Source organism: Belonocnema kinseyi, chromosome 8, assembly GCF_010883055.1.
Source record: "Belonocnema kinseyi isolate 2016_QV_RU_SX_M_011 chromosome 8, B_treatae_v1, whole genome shotgun sequence".
NCBI classification, from domain to species: domain Eukaryota; kingdom Metazoa; phylum Arthropoda; class Insecta; order Hymenoptera; family Cynipidae; genus Belonocnema; species Belonocnema kinseyi.
The window spans coordinates 142,194,992-142,211,553 of NC_046664.1; the positions used below are offsets into that span (position 1 = coordinate 142,194,992).

Here is a 16,562-nt window from a genome sequence, read left to right on the forward strand (position 1 = left end):
AATTAAAAAAATTAAAAACGTATCATTTACGATATAAGCTAAAAAATCTCATCTGAAACAGAAATTATTTATGAAAGAGTTAGGTTATTAATTTTGAAATTTTGTAGTTAGAATTTGTATAAAAGTTATTATGAGCTTACAGAAAACATCCTTGAGATTATATTGTTTTTTTTATTACATCTTGCTTTTTACTGATAACAAATTTTTCCTCAAGTTGTTTCATCACAATAGTTACAATGATACAAACTCAGTAATTGCTAATTTAGAGGTTAGGTTATACATTGTTATATATACATAACTAAAAAAGACTGCGTAAAATTCAAATGAAGTTAAAATTTTACTTCTGTTTTGAAATTCGAATATTGGAGATAAGTTTATTGTAAATATTGCTGAAACCTTGAATGTGTATTTTAAAATTAACTGTATTATTGTCACGTTGAATATGTATCATTTCTACATGAAGGCGTTTGTCTAATTTCGTTCACATTCAAGAATAATAACTTTATTAATATCAAAATCAAAATTATGTTTGTGTTCATACGCATGTTTAGGTAAAGCTGTATTTTTCAAATTGTTCTCAATAGATCTTTCATGTTCTCTATTTCTCATATACAATGATCTACTAGTTTGCCCTATGTTGTTTTTGTTGCACTTTTTACAGGTATGTCTGTATACACAGTTGAATTTTTGCCTTTTTCTATTTTATTTTTTTACTTTGAAATAATATTTTATAATATTTTATGGAATTTCTGTTCAACTGAGGAAACTAATTGGATGTTACATTTTTTTAAAATTCTAAAAAGACATTTGTTATAACCTTCAATATATGGTAAAACTATTAAGTTTTTCTTTTCTAAGTTTGTTATTAATTTGTATATTTTGATTAATTGTTTTTATTTTCTTGTAACGTTCAGCAATTTTAGTTTTTTAACCATTCTAATGGTAAAAAATGGAAAAAAAATACTCTTTTAAAAAATGGCTACCCATTAGAATTGTTAAAAACTAAAATTGCTGAACGTTACAAGAAAATCAAAACAATTAATAAAAATATACAATTTAATAACAATCCAAACTTAAACTTAGAAAAGAAAAAATTAATAGGTTTACCATATATTGAAGGTTATAATAAATGTCATGTTAGAATTAAAAAAAAATTGAACGTCCAAGTAGTTTTCTCATTTGAACAGAAATTCAATAAAATATTATTTTAAAGTGCAAAAAGTAAAATAGAAAAAGGAAAAAATGCAACTGTGTATACAGACATACCTGTAAAAACTGCAACAAAAACTACATAGGGCAAACTAGTAGATCAATACATCTGAGAAATAGAGAACATGAAAGACCTATTGAGAACAATTTGCAAAATACAGCTTTAGCTAAACATGCTTATGTACACACACATAATTTTGATTTTCATTTTAATAAAGTTATTATTCTTGAATGTGAACCAAATTTAGGCAAACGCCTTCTTCTAGAAATGATACATATTAAACGGGTCAATAATGCAGTTAATTGTAAAACAGACATTCAAGGTCTCAGTAATATTTACAATATTACTGAGGTAATATTACAATATTACCCCAATATTCGAATTCCAAAATAGAAGCAAAATTTTAATTTAATTGGAATTTTACGCGGTCTTTTTCAGTTATGTATATATAACTATGTATAACCTAACCTCTAAATTAGCAATTACTGAGTTAGTATCATTGTAACTATTGTGATCAAACAACTTGACGAAAAATTCTTCATCAGTAAAAAGCAAGATGTAATAAAAAAACAATATAATCTCAAGGATGCTTTCCTGTAAGATCATAATAACTTTTATACAAATACTAACTACAAAATTTCAAAACTAATAACCTAACTCTTTCATAAATGATTTCTGTTTCAGATGAGATTTTTTAGCTTATATCGTAAATGATACGTTTTTAATTTTTTTTTAAATTTTCAAACTAATTTAAATTAAAAAATGCATGTTCTGGTCATTTAACTCCTTTTTTATATATATAATAAATTATATCCGAACAAGAGCAATGATACCAAAAAACTTAATTGCAATTTCAACGTAGTCTTCAGCGATTTTTCTTTTATCTCCATAGTACGTAAACATCAACGACTAATAAGCACATACTAATTAAATAGTTTCTATTTTATTTCTTAACGTATGTATTTCCTTTTAGAATAAGCCTTGAAAGTACCTGAAAATCAGGTTGAAGCATGTCGGCACAACATTTTTTTATAATAAAAAAATTTTTCTATAATAAAAAAAAGTTTTTTTAACACCAAAAAAGCGGAATAGGCCTCGAAAAACTTTCTTTGTAACACTTAGTTTCCAATAAATCTTAATTAGTTTTTTATTATTGATGTAGATTTTTTTGACCAAGGAAATTAATTAATAGTTTAAGATGTAAATTTTGTTTGTCTACTTCGTCATAATCAATATTATTAAAATATTGATTAATTTCTAAGATTGTGTAAAAAACGCTCTCTATCTCCGCTGGGATATGAGCCCAGGTCCTTCAGATTGCCGGTCTGATGCTCTACCAACTGAGCTACGGAGAGACGAGAACACTTTCCTCACAATCTCCTTACAAGCAGAATGTCAACGGCATTGCTTATACTAGTAAGATTTTTCTTTCTAAACATGAAATTCATATTTTATTATTGATGTAGATTTTTTTAACCAGGGACCAAGTAGACAAACAAAATTAACATCTTAAACTATTAATTAATTTCCCCGGTCAAAAAAACCTACATCAATAATAAAATATGAATTTCATGTTTAGAAAGAAAAATCTTACAAGTATAAGGAATGACGTTGACATTCTGCTTGTAAGGAGATTGTGAGGAAAGTGTTGTCGTCTCTCCGTAGCTCCGTTCGTAGGGCATCAGACCGGCAATCTGAAGGACCTAGGCTTATATCCCAGCGGAGATAGAGAGTGTTTTTTTCAGAATCTTGAAAATTAATCAATATTTTAATAATATTGATTACGTCCAAGTAGACAAACAAAATTAACATCTTAAACCATTACTTAATTGGTTTCATCCACTTAATAGTTTAAACTGTGCAAAATAATTAAAAACGGGTTTTAAGCTCAAATGAAAATGCATCTTTAAAAACCTGCCTGGTTTTGCGAGTTCACATTTTGCCCGCATTGAAAAAATAGATGGCGTATTGAAGCGCAGCGGATCCCAATGGTATTATTACGATTAAACGTCGTTTTTAATCGATAACAAAATACTTCCTGGTGAATCGTAAAATAATCACGTCTTCGATTCACTCCCTGGCGGACCGAATGAACCGAATAGAGCCTCTAAAAAGTATCCGTAAAGACCCGATTGGGTCCCCATTCGGTTCTTGTTTAAAAAACTAAAAAAAAAAAAAACAGAAAAATAAACTTTTAAATTGTTGAAATTCGGAGAATTTTACGTAGAATCCGAATTTCAACAGTTTAAAAGTTGATTTTGCTGTTTTTTGAGTTTTTTTAAAGAGAAACCGAATGGAGCATACGTTTCGTTTGCATTTTCGACTTCACTTTTGCGAATATGCATAACGTTCTGATTTGAAAAGATAATGTTGAAATGAATAAAATAACTGCCTATAGGAACCTACTCGGATTTGAATTCGGTTTCTGTGCGGCTGGTATTTTGTAATTTTAAACTTTCTAATTGGCTCCTATTAGGATCTGGTGTGTTTGTATCCTGAAAATGTCTATTAGTCTTATTACTTTCGAAATTGGGTTTTGTCCCTGGTTCTATGCAGTTTCTATTAGTTAATTGTGATCTTTCTAATTGGATCTTATTAGTATCTAAAGTGCTTTGTATTCGGTTCGATTTGCTCAACGTAAACAACATTATTGCTTAACATATTGTTATATAATCTTAATTTTTTATAAATTTTGAGTACAGAATTCGCCAATGTGGTACTTACAGGTATAATCACACGCTTGAACGCTTTGCAAAATCGCACTTGCTGAGGATTCGAACCCTACCTATACTACTTGAATGTCTATTATACCGCGCGCTCTAACTCATTTCGCTATTGATGCGCATAGATCTTGGTTACAAAATGTTGGTCATGATTAATGAGTAGTTCTAAGGAAAATTGACAATTTTCGAGCGACTTTGATAAAAAAGTTATTTAAAAAGAATTAAAAATTAAATTTTAGTTATTTAAAAATGGCTTGGCATTCATTTTTGTCTCAATATTTAAAAAAATTATAAACTGTCGATAGGCAATAAACAATTAGGAAATGTCAAGTGCAAAAATGCTTTAATAAACATGGTGAAAAAACGATTTTCTGCGATACAAAAATCTCCATAAAACGTGCAGTTTTTAATTGATCTAATTATTTTATAATACTTTCTTACTCACTTTTCAATGCGAAATAACGGTTCTTAAAAAAATATTTTAAAATATGTGAAACAAAGAATCAAATTTCATTTATTTCAGAAAGGGCTCAATACTTTTGGTCTTCAAATAAGCAAAACGTTTAAAAACGATCCAAAAGTAATAAATAATCAAGACAGTCAAGTACTAAAATTCTTTTTAAACCACAATGACAAACGAATAATCTTATGCTATACGAAAACTTTCGTAGAATGCAAAGCTTTCAATGTAGAAAATTATTTTATTGCACTTTTTATTCATGTAAGTTTTAAATTTGCAACAACATTTCCAAAACAATAATGTAAAATATAATAATAATACATTTTTTAGATTTAAACTGTTCTAAAAATATCTAAATCGGATAAAAAATAACCAGCAGTTTAATTTCAAAAAATTTTAATAACCTTAGGAAAAAGAACATTTTCTGCTAAATAAAAACCTCTATAAAATGCACAGTTTTAAATTGATCTAATTATTTTATTAAACTTTGTAACTTGACTTTTTATTTAAAATAACAATTCCCAATTAATAATTGAAAATATGTAGAAGTTATGTATAAGTTATAAAAGCAGATTTTCTACAAGTTACAATTGATTTTAATTTTAATTTTATTTTGCACAATGCACATTGTAAAAGATTTTTTTATCAGTAACATATGATTTTTTTATCCAGGAACTTAGCATTTTATTCCAATTAATTTATTTCGGATTATTCACTAACAATCCCGATAGAGCCTATTAGAGAACCAATTTTGTATTTGTGCAACTTTTAATAAAATACAACCAAATAGATAGCTAGTAGAATCACCTTGTAGGATTAATGGCTTGAGCGGCACTTTTAGAACCTCAATTATTTGGTTCCGACTTGCTATTTAAATTTCTAATAAAAACCTGTAGAGAAGTTATATTGTACTTGCACCATTCACAAGAAATCAGAACCTAATAGGTGCCCAGTAGAGCCATTCTGAAAGCATTATTTTGAGTTTAAACCTGATTAATTTAATTTGCATTTATGATTCGAATTCCTCATAGAACCTGCTAGAGGAGCAGTTTTGAACTTGTGCCATTCGTAAAAAAGAAAAACCTAATAGATTTCTTCTAGAGCAGCCTGCAATGCAGTCCTTCGAATTTTAATTCGACAAATTGAATTCCACTTCACCATTAAAAGCCTGATAGAACCACATAGAGAAGTATTTTGTGCTTCGTAATATACCCAGTCGTGTTGTAAAAGCATATCAGTGCATAATAGAGCACATTAGAACTTTTTTCTTAAGCTTATTTTAGTCGCAGTAGCTGTTTAAGTGGCGAATACAAGCTTTTAAAAACTGAAATCAAATAAACAGGCTCCTAAGAACCACTTAAGACCATCTAGAAACCTATCTGCATTCTAAATGTTTTTTAACAGTTTCTATTGATAACACAATTAGCTTTTTTACTAGAGTTTTTATTCGTGTGAAAGCACTACCTAATATGTGCCTCATGGAGCCACTTTGAAAGCATTATTTTGAATTTTATTGTCCGATTAATTAAAATCCAAGTTTCCATGCAAATTCCTAACAAAATCTCTTAGAGAAGCAATTTTGTACCTGTGCGATTCGCGAAAAAGCAGAACCTAATAGGTTCCTCCTAGAGTCATTTTGAAACCATTAGACATTAAAAATCCTTATAGAAGCTCTTAGAATAGCATTTTTAAACTTGTGCCATTCGTGAGAAAGCAGTACCTAATAGGTGCCTGATAGAGCCACTTTGTATGGATTATTTCAAGTTTTAATATCCGATTAATTTAAATCCAATTTTGTAAGCAATTTCCTAACAGAACCTATTAAATTAGCAATTTTGTACGTGTTTCATTCGGGAGAAAGCAGAACCTAATAGGTTCCTTCTAGAGCCATTTGACACCATTACTTCGAGTTTAAACTTTGATTAATTTAATCCCGATTTTCCAATAGAATTCCTAACCTCTTAGAACACTAATTGTAAACTTGTGCCTATCGTGAAAAAGCAGCTCGATAAATTCGATTCCACTTCACCATTAAAATCCTTATTGCGCCACATAGGGAAGCACCTTGTAATTCGTTATATTCCCAGTCGTGATTTAAAAGCACATCAGTGCCTAATTAAGCATAGTAAAAAAAGTTCAAGATAATTTTAGTCCCAGTAGCCGTTAAACTGTCGAATACAACCCATCAGGGTTGTATCCTTGCATCTTTTATGGTTTTAAACCATTTCTATTGATAACCTGTTAGGCATTTTTACTAGAGAGGGAATAATTCAGGCTCACAAATTTCATCTGGACATTCCATGGCCTTTTTTATAGAACTATCAATCTCTAGGTTCATTCATCTATCATCAAACAAATCATTTTTCTAGGTGATGGCTACCAAAAGTCCTGCGATTAAAAAAAGTACATGAAAAAAGTCTAAGATGGAGAGAGGGAACTGAGTACAAAACAATTGGTTAGGCAAAACAGCAAGTGCAATGAGAAAAGTATCTCACCGGGAATAGAAGCTTTGAGGTTTATTTAGAGCTAGAAAGAGTGGCGCTTGTCTCGGGAGAAACAATTGTCGTGACTTTGAAGTATATACCTGTGAAAATGTCCCCGATGTAGCAGTTTCGACTCCCGTAGAAAAAATTGCTGCAGTTCACATTGACTAAATGTCTAGTTTTCCAATTCAGAAAGTAGAAAAAGGCCTTATGCGCCAATTCCCTTTGTATGAATGCATATGTATAGCTACTAAGCATAAAAAGGGTGTGCAAGAAGTTTGGCTCGTCTTTTGTTAAACACAATTTTATTTATGATTATTCATTATTGTAATTATAAAAATAACAATCTTACTTTTTTTGGATTGATTTGATCTCCAAAAGGCTCATCATCGGGAGAAATGTGCAGAAATTCTATAGGATCTTGAGAACGTCTTAGCTTTTGGTGTCTATTTGATTTAAGTGGAACGCTAATAACAATTTTCTCGTTTGAGTCAAACGAGGCTGTACTACTTTTAGAAGTTCCTTTAGAAAGCTTTCTGATTCCGTTAGTATCATTTACGTCAAGATCCATGGAGGAAGCCTTTTTACCAGATGCAGCGAGCTTGCTCGTACGTACTGTTCTCGGGAAACATTCCTCGTTGTTACAAGTTTCCGAAATAGCAATGTTTTTACTATTGCAAGGTAAAGCTCGTATCACAACAACTCCTTCAGGCACATCTTGAGGATTGGAGCTCATCCACCATGCTTGTTCGCCGGAATGCTGTTGTCTGAATGTATTTCGTTTAAAACTAGATCTGGCACTTTCATTACTGGATCCATTCCTTGAATACATCGACTCTGATACTGTTTCTTTCTTTACCTCATCTTCTAGACTGTTGTCACTTGCATTCAGCCACCACGTTTTTTCTTCGGAATTTTGGCGCCAAACTTTAGATTGAAATTTACCTGAAAATTAAACACTTCTTCTTATTATATATATAACTAAAAATTTGTCATAAGGACAACCAAAGGATTTCGCCGGGAGCGGGTGCTAATCTGAAAAATTGCACCCGCTTCCAGCGAAATCGCGGTAAAATTTCAGCCACAACCACGTCTCACAACCGTGAAATAGGTGGTTACAGTCTGTAAAGGAATCAATACGACGATCCACAAAAGCCTCGTGCACCCTAAGAACACAGAGCGACCCAAGGACAACCGCCTTCTGCATTTTTCCCGCAAGTGTTCTAGCATATTGTTGACACGCAGGGATGCTTTTTAGGCCATTAGCCAGTGAAAGCTTGGCACCTCCAAGAGCGCCGATGATAAGGACGATCAGTTTAACAGAATATTCCCGGTACAATCGTTGCAACTCCCTTATAAGGTATCGATACCTCTCTTTCTTTTCATTCTCCATGGCTATGATGTTTTTGTCAGCTGGTGCCGAAAATTCGATAACGAACATGGTTCGCTTCTCGAAGTCAAGAAGAACCATGTCAGGCCTCGAGTGAGCAACATAAACAATTGTCGCGAATATAAAGTTCCAGTATATGCGACACTTCCCATTCTCGACAATTGACTCAATTTCCCTAGGAGAATTTAGAGGAGCGATATTAAGGTGAATACCGTAGGAGTGACAGAGATGGTAATAAAGCACACTTAGTGCCGCATTGTGCCTTTAAATGTAGGTCGTTCCCGCGTGAGTTGGACAACTAGATAGTATGTGAGCTAAATGCTCGGGGTGTGCATGGTACGCCCTGCAGCTATCATCGAGAATGTCTTCGCTCAAAATGTGGCGACGGTATGTTAAGGTGGAAATGACACCGTCTTGGCATACAAAAATAAAACCCTCTTTACCAGATTTCAATCCGGGCGATTTAAGGAAAACAAACGTTAGCTCACAAGACATTGACTGATCCTTCACATTTATGTGGAAGATACCGTGCATCCTGCTTTTTTCGTCCATGGAACTACTCCAAATGAATAGAGTAGTACTGGGACGGCAAGCATGTTCGTTGCAGATACTTTGTTCCTCGCCGACAGTTCGGAAGACCAAATCTGTCGGATGAGACGTTTGTATCTGCTTCGGAGAGTATCCTTTATAGATGTCATATCCTGAATGCGGCTCTGTGGCACGCCCAGGTATGTATAAGTCTCTCCAGCACAAAGGTGTCGTATGGCGCTTCTATCAACGAGCTCAGGATTGTCAGTGATGCCATTAGGTTTTCCTCGCTTCAAATAAACCTTGGCGCATTTGCCTAACCCAAATTTTATTCCAATTTCCTTAGTATATCGTTCGACAATCCCCAGAGCTAGATGCAGTTGCTCTCTGTTTTTAGCATAGATCTTAAGACCGTCCATGTAAAATACATGAGTGACCTTGTACTTTCGATCTGCAAGTTTACCGCACAAGTACCCGTCGGAATGTCGCAGTGCTAGATATAGTAGCAATAATGTAAGGCAAAAGAGGAGTGGGCTCATGGTGTCGCCCTGAAAGACACCTCTCTGAAACGTGACCTTGTTAGTTGTCATACGATTTTTTCCAGATGAGATAGTAAATCTGGTTTTCCAAAGCGGCATCAATCTCTCTATGCACCCAACTATTTGTGGGTAAACCTTTAAGATTTCCAAAAGACAGATGATAAGTCTATAGGTTGTCGAATCGAAAGCTTTCCGATAATCAATCCAGGCCATCGATAGGTCACGCTTGTAGAATGCTGCATCTTTGCCGACACATCTATCGATGAGCAGGTTCTCCCGACATCCTTCTATGCCTTTCTTTGAGCCTCGTTGTTCATACATTTATTGCCACACAGGTTCAATTGCCCGAACAATCCTATCATTTAGGATAGCTGTGAATATCTTATAAAGCGTGTTCAGAAAAGTTATTGGCCGGTAGTTCTTCGGGTAAGCTAAGTTGCCTATTTTCGGAAGGAGTATTGTGCGCCCTTCCACCAACCACTTTGGAATCGGCTCTTCCGACTTGAAATATGAGGTGAAAATACGGGCCAAATACTGATGGGTTGAAGAAAACTTCTTCCACCAGAAGGTTTTGATACAATCTGGTCCCGGTGCGGAATAGTTCTTCATCCCTCTTAATACATTTTTCACCTCCTCGGTAGTGATGGGTGGGCATTCTTTATCAGGTGTTATGAGGGCAACACATAACTCCTTGAAGCTATTTATATTTTCTGAGTCTTCGTCCAGTCGATGCTGAACTTCGTAGACTTCTCTCCAGAGAGAAACTGCTGATTCTCTCTCACCCACCTCTCTTTCCGCTCTAGACTTCTCTTAGCGTCGGATAGTAGGATAGTAGGATACTACTATAGTAGGATATAGTAGATAGTAGGATGGGAATCAATACCGAACCGAATAGTATATATATATATATATATATATTTTGTTCGGTTTTGATTCCTCTAAAGTCAAACCGAAGGGCCTATCACAAAGCCACCGAACGCGTCCTCGGGTTGCGGATGGAGGTTCCCTGTACCAAGGGTTTCTGCTGACTCAGAGTAAGCAGACTTATCCTTGCATGCGGGGCTCTACAAGGATGGAAGAACCCCTTTCCCTAGCTTCTCGTGGGAACAACAATGACAACACCAAACATAGTTGTACTAAGTGCGGTTCAAAACAACAGAACGCGCAGGGCTCCCAACAATGGGTCGGTGAACAATGCCGATGAATCTAGAGCTGGGGGAGCCAATGCAAACGGATCCAATGTGATGGATCAGCGGTATCTCGCGACCTTTCGGTGGACGGAGCGACTGAATCATTACTTGCTAGAGTGCTACGATGTGAGTGTGGCCCCTGAACGGGGTTACATGGCACGGCTGCATGCTCTGTGGTGCGAGAAACACCCGGAGCTATCGCACTTTTCGCAGCAACGTCTGCGAAACCATTTTGAACTACTCCGAAAAAGGGGCTATGTAATCGGAACGCCTACTCTACGACAGATAGAACAAGCCGGCGAGGAGTCTACGAAGTGCAGCATAGACTGGACGAAGACTCAGAAAATATAAATAGCTTTAAGGAGTTATGTGTTGCCCTCATAACACCTGATAAAGAATGCCCACCCATCACTACCGAGGAGGTGAAAAAAGTATTAAGAGGGATGAAGAACTATTCCGCACCGGGACCAGATTGTATCAAAACCTTCTGGTGGAAGAAGTATTCTTCAACTCATCAGCATTTGGTCCGTATTTTCACCTCATATTTGAAGTCGCAAGAGCCGATTCCGGAGTGGTTGATGGAAGGGCGCCCAATACTCTTGCCGAAAATAGGCAACTTAGCTGGCCCGAAGAATTACAGGCCAATAACTTGTCTGAACACACTTTAAAAGATATTCACAGCTATCCTAAATGATAGGATTGTTCGTTGTATGGACAACGAGGCTCAAAGAAAGGCATACCCGGATGTCGGGAGAACCTGCTCATCGATAGATGTGTCTGTAAAGATGCAGCATTCTACCAGCTTGACCTATCGATGGCCTGGAGTGATTATCGGCAAGCTTTCGATTCGACCTCCCATAGATTTATCATCTGTCTTTTGGAAATCTTAAAGGTTTATCCGCAAATAGTTCGGTGCATAGAGAGATTGATGCCGCTTTGGAAAACCAGATTCACTATCGCATCTGGAAGAAATCGTGTGACAACTAACAAGGTCACCTTTCAGAGAGATGTCTTTCAAGGAGACACCATGAGCCCACTCCTCTTTTGCCTTACATTATTGCCACTATCTCTAGCACTTCGCCATTCCGACGGGTACTTGTGCGGCAAACCTGCAGATCAAAAGTACAAGGTCACTCATATATTTTACATGGACGATCTTAAGATCTATGCTAAAAACAAAGAATAATTACATTTAACTCTAGGAATTTTCGAGCGATATACTAAGGAAATTGGAATGGAATTTGGATTAGAAAATGCGCCAAAGTTTATTTGAAGCGAGGGAAACTTAATGGCATCCCCGAAGATCCTGAGCTCGTTGATAGAAGCGCTATTTAACACCTTTCCGCTGGAAAGACTTATACATACCTGGGTACTCTATTCATTTGGAGTAGTTCCATGGACGATGAACGAGCTCAGATCTCTTGATATCGGGACAAGAAAGGTTATGCAAATGAACAAAAGCATGCATCTTGAGTCTTATATTACGCGACTGTTCGTCACACGCCGTCAAGGGGGTCGCGGAATATTGAATCTTGAATGTCTTCACAACAGGATTATTCTGGGTACAGTACATAGAGTTGCAAATGGAAAAGACCCTCTTCTTAAAATGGTCAGGAATCACGAAGAAGTTGGCAAAGGAGCGTTTCTGTACAAAGCAGCGGAGGAGGCTGCTGAAACACTCGGACTTGACTTCAGTATTAGGGGTGAACAAAATGCATAAAATCTTATCTATGTCGAGTACTCATTCCTGAAATCCCGGATTAAAAAAGCACAAGAGAAAAACTTTCATGAACAGCTCCTCGATAAGAGGATGCACGGTATCTTCCACAAAAATGTGAAGGATCAGTCAATGTCTTGTGAGCTAACGTTTGTTTTCCTTAAATCGCCTGGATTGAAGTCTGGTACGGATAGTTTCATTTTTGCATGCCAAGACGGTGTCATTTCCACTTTAACCTACCGTCGCCACATTTTGAGCCAAGATATTTCTGATGATAGCTGCAGGGCGTGCCATGCACACCCCGCCCATTTAGCTCACATACTATCTAGTTGTCCAACTCACGCAGGAGCGACCTAGATTTAAGGGCACAATGCGGCACTAAGAGTGCTTTATTACCATCTCTGTCACTCTTACGGCATTAACCTTAATATCGCTCCTCTAAATGCTCCTAGACTTCGAGAAGCGAACCATGTTCGTTATCGAATTTTCGGCACCAGCTGACAAAAACATCATAACGAAAGAGAATGAAAAGAAAAAGAGGTATCGAAACCTTATAAGGTAGTTGCAACGATTGTACCGGGAATATTCTGTTAAACTAATTGTCTTTATCATCAGCGCTCTTGGAGGTGCCAAGATTTCACTTGCTAATGGCCTAAAATGCATCCCTGCGTGTCAAAAATAGGCTAAAACACTTGCGGGAAAAATGCAGCAGGCAGTAGCCCTTGGGACGCTCCGTGTTCTTAGGGTACACGAGGCTTTTTCAAGATCGTCGTATTGATTCCTTTACTGACTGTAACCACCTATCTCACGGTTGTGAGACGTGGATGTGGCTGAAATATTACCGCGATGTCACTGGGAGCGGGTGGAATTTTCCAGATGAGCACCCGATCCCGGCGAAATCGGCGAAAATCGGCGAATGCTAATCTGAAACACTGCACCCGCTCCTAGCAAAATCCCAGTAAAATTTTAGCCGTAACTATATTTTACGACTGTGAGATAAGTAGTAACAGTTACGATGATCCGGCAAAACTCTCATGCACCCTGAGAACACAAGGTGGTGCAAGGACGGCCACCTTTTGCATTTTGCCCTCAAGTGTCTTAGCACCTTGTTACACGCAGGAATTAAAGGCAAGCAAACTTTAAATCATACGCCATCGACTGATCCTCCACATTTTCGTGGAAGATACAGTGCAGCCTCTTTTCAAGGAGCTGCTCACGAAAGTTTTTCTCTTAGACTCGCCGAAGGTCTTAGAAGAGTTTAGAGTGCACTAAGGTGTTAGCGTGGTGAGCATAGCTCCAGCTATACTTAGCTACTCGAAGTATAAATGCACTGAGTCTGAGAACGGACGTGAGAATTATCTTCTCACGATCAAGAAGCCAGTGTATTTATCTGCAACTTCTAAGTGTCTCGAGTTGATGAAAATCCTCGACACTTAAAGCGTTTACACTTCGCGTTGAGACTTAGTTCTCTTATACGAGTTGTCTGCGTGCACTCTGGTAAAAATAAAACGATATTTGAAGATACAAATTAAATCAGAGACCTCAGAATCTATTTGACAAAGATATCCTATATATAGGAATTTAGAGGGAGTGAGAGATATATTATTCATTGTATGCGATACAGGATAAAATAAATCCTAAATTTATGTTTTGAAAGAATATTTAGTTTCTTTATTTCTTCTTCTGAGTACTCTTAGTAAATTCTCACATGCATTAATAGAGTACGAACCTTTCATTGGCACCCAATCGTGGGACTCAGATAGTTTAAAAAGAAGTAAAGATTCTTAAAAATACATAATGAGTGCAAAAGAAGCACTAAACAGATTAATGGAAAAAAGTAATTTAAAAGAATGTATGTTCAAACTACGACATGTAGAAAAAATTAGTTAAAAGGTATGCTAGAGCTCGACAAATTTCTATTAGAACAAAAGAAAAAGCTGTTTAGGGAAAGTGGTTAATGTGTAGAAAGTGAAAGTGTTTTGAACATGAAAAATAAAAAGACTATAGCAATATGGGTAGACCCAAGACGCTCCGCTCTACAGGAGAAAACGCGGAAGAAAATATTGAAACTCAAGAAAAGGATATACAACGAGAAGAAGAAATAACACTACCAGAAATAGCAAACTTAATAAAAAATTTAGAGAAGACAATTAATAATAAAATACAAACGGAAATTTAGAGAATTGACAAGAAAGAAAAGGAAAGAGAAACTCGCTTAAAAGAAAAATTCAATCACATTAAAAATAGTATTTCAAGAATTGAGAGTTCAAGGCAGAAGCAGCGCACCGTAGTCGAGAAAACTCATAACCGATAAGTGTTCTACACGGATAAGAACGAACAGAAGATGGAAGGAGGTCCCAAATAAAATACATTCTCCCCGAATTTAAGGGTGACAAAAATCCAATTGCATACATCAACTAATTGGAACAATATTGGGAGGCTGTACGCTATAAATTTATACGCAGAGGCTAGAAAATTAGAACCACCACTAGCTGAAAGGAAAATCATTCACAAACTATCCCGACATTTCAATAAAGATATTAAATATGCGACCATCGGACGAGGGATACAAAACGTGGACCAGCTTATTGAAATGTTAGAAACCTTTGAAAAAATTGGTCAAGTGAACAGCGACAAGGAGGGGCTAAAGGAAAGCAAGCAAAAGAAAATGGAAGAAAAAGCACCTGGCCGACGACCACCGCAATGCTCGTTCGAGCATTGGAACATACTTTAAGAGACATCGGAAAACACGTAATTACATTCGTAGACGTTACCGTCATAAAATCTGAGTCTAATGAACAACCCTTGAGGGACTTGAATGAACTATTTAAGAAGCTGGAGGTGTCCGGAATCACGCTGAACCTGGAGAAATCTCCTTGCTTGCAAAAGAAAACTAAATGTTTGGGGTTCATTCTTACGACCAAAGGTATTCGTCCAGTGTCCCTTCTAACCCTAATAAGAAAGGAGTAAAATGAATCGGACCCCGGAAATTCAAAAGAGTTTCGAGATGGTAAAATATTTTTTTTTTTGCAAATCAGCCTTGCTCTATTTTCCTGATCCGAAAGAAAGATTATATTTCAGAAACTGATGCAAGTGACTATGCACTAAGAGCGGCACTATATCAAAAAACAGACAAAGGAAACAGGGAAATAATATCACTGCACAGCCGAACACTCAAAGGAGCAGAGCTACCTTACTTTACCACGGAGAAGGATCTATTGGCTTTAGTATGGGCACTACAGAAGTTCTAAACCTGCCTAGCAGGAGCTGAAATAATCAATAAAATAGATTACATGGCTCTAAAGTTTTTAAAGACATGTAATTTTGGAAACGCCCGATTAACCCGATAGTTACTAGCCACCCGGGATTATCGTATTACGACACAAAAACAAGCAATACAAAGGTAAATTAGGTATATACTTAAATTTACATAAACAAACAGCATGGAGTATGAATTATTTTATCGACATTACAGAAAATTAATTTTTTATACAAATTATTCAGGGATTTGAGTTGTAATTTTACAAAAGTCAAAAAACTTTTCTTATGTACATTCAAAAATAAAATTTCAACTCAAATGAGGGGCTGTTGTAAGGTAAACGGGTATTCCCTTATTACTGGCAATCCGAAATACCAGGCAGACTATCAGGCCCTGCATCTAGGCGCCACGCAGAGCGCAGTCGAGGACGAACCGCCTACATTTCTCTGAGAAGCGCGGGGGTGTACGAAAAAGATTTTCCTTTAAAAAGAGGATGCTGAGTCTGAAACAGCACTAGGGGCCTCTCTAGCGAGCGCGGGTGGACCAGTTTAAGACTGAGCACAGGACTAGGAGTTATACTCTTAGTACCCAGTGTTAGTACAACCTTATTCTGGAACACTACGCATGGACTAGACGGTTGTACCGTGTAGCTCTGAGGTGAGTTTCCAGAATAGCGGCATCCTCTCTTGTCAATAGAGAATTTAAGGGTCTTTAGTTAGCATCCTCGCCGAAGAGCTTAGAAGAGGCTAGAGTACACTAAGGTTTTCGCGTGTTGAGCTTAGCTCCAGCTATACTTAGCTACTCGAAGTATAAATTCATTGAGTCTGAGAACGGGCGTGGGAATTATATACTCACGATTAAGTTAAAGCCAGTGTATTTATCTGCAACTTCTAAGTTTCTCGAGTTGATGAAAATCCTCGACACTTAAAGCTTTTACACTTCGCGCTGAGACATAGTTCTCTTATACGAGTTGCCTGCGTGCACTCTGGTAAAAATAAAACGATATTTGAAGATACAAATTAAATCAGAGACCTCAGAGTCTATTTTACAAAGATATCCTATG

General features: G+C 36.3%; 1 protein-coding gene and 1 non-coding gene across 7 annotated transcripts in view; both read right to left on the reverse strand.

Moving 5' to 3' along the window:
- LOC117177865 overlaps positions 1–16,562 on the reverse strand; it is a 670,262-nt gene that overhangs the window by 296,270 nt on the left and 357,430 nt on the right. For all 6 annotated transcript variants that reach the window (XR_004467769.1, XM_033368899.1, XM_033368902.1 and 3 more), the window contains one exon: positions 7,229–7,821. Coding sequence is in view for 5 of the 6 variants with exons in the window: in XM_033368899.1 (XP_033224790.1) it covers positions 7,229–7,821 (593 nt within the window). In the remaining variant the exon portion in view is untranslated. The remainder of the gene's footprint in view (positions 1–7,228; positions 7,822–16,562) is intronic.
- On the reverse strand, positions 2,493–2,565 carry Trnaa-ggc. Its single transcript has one exon. It is a non-coding gene; the product is annotated as a tRNA-Ala (tRNA).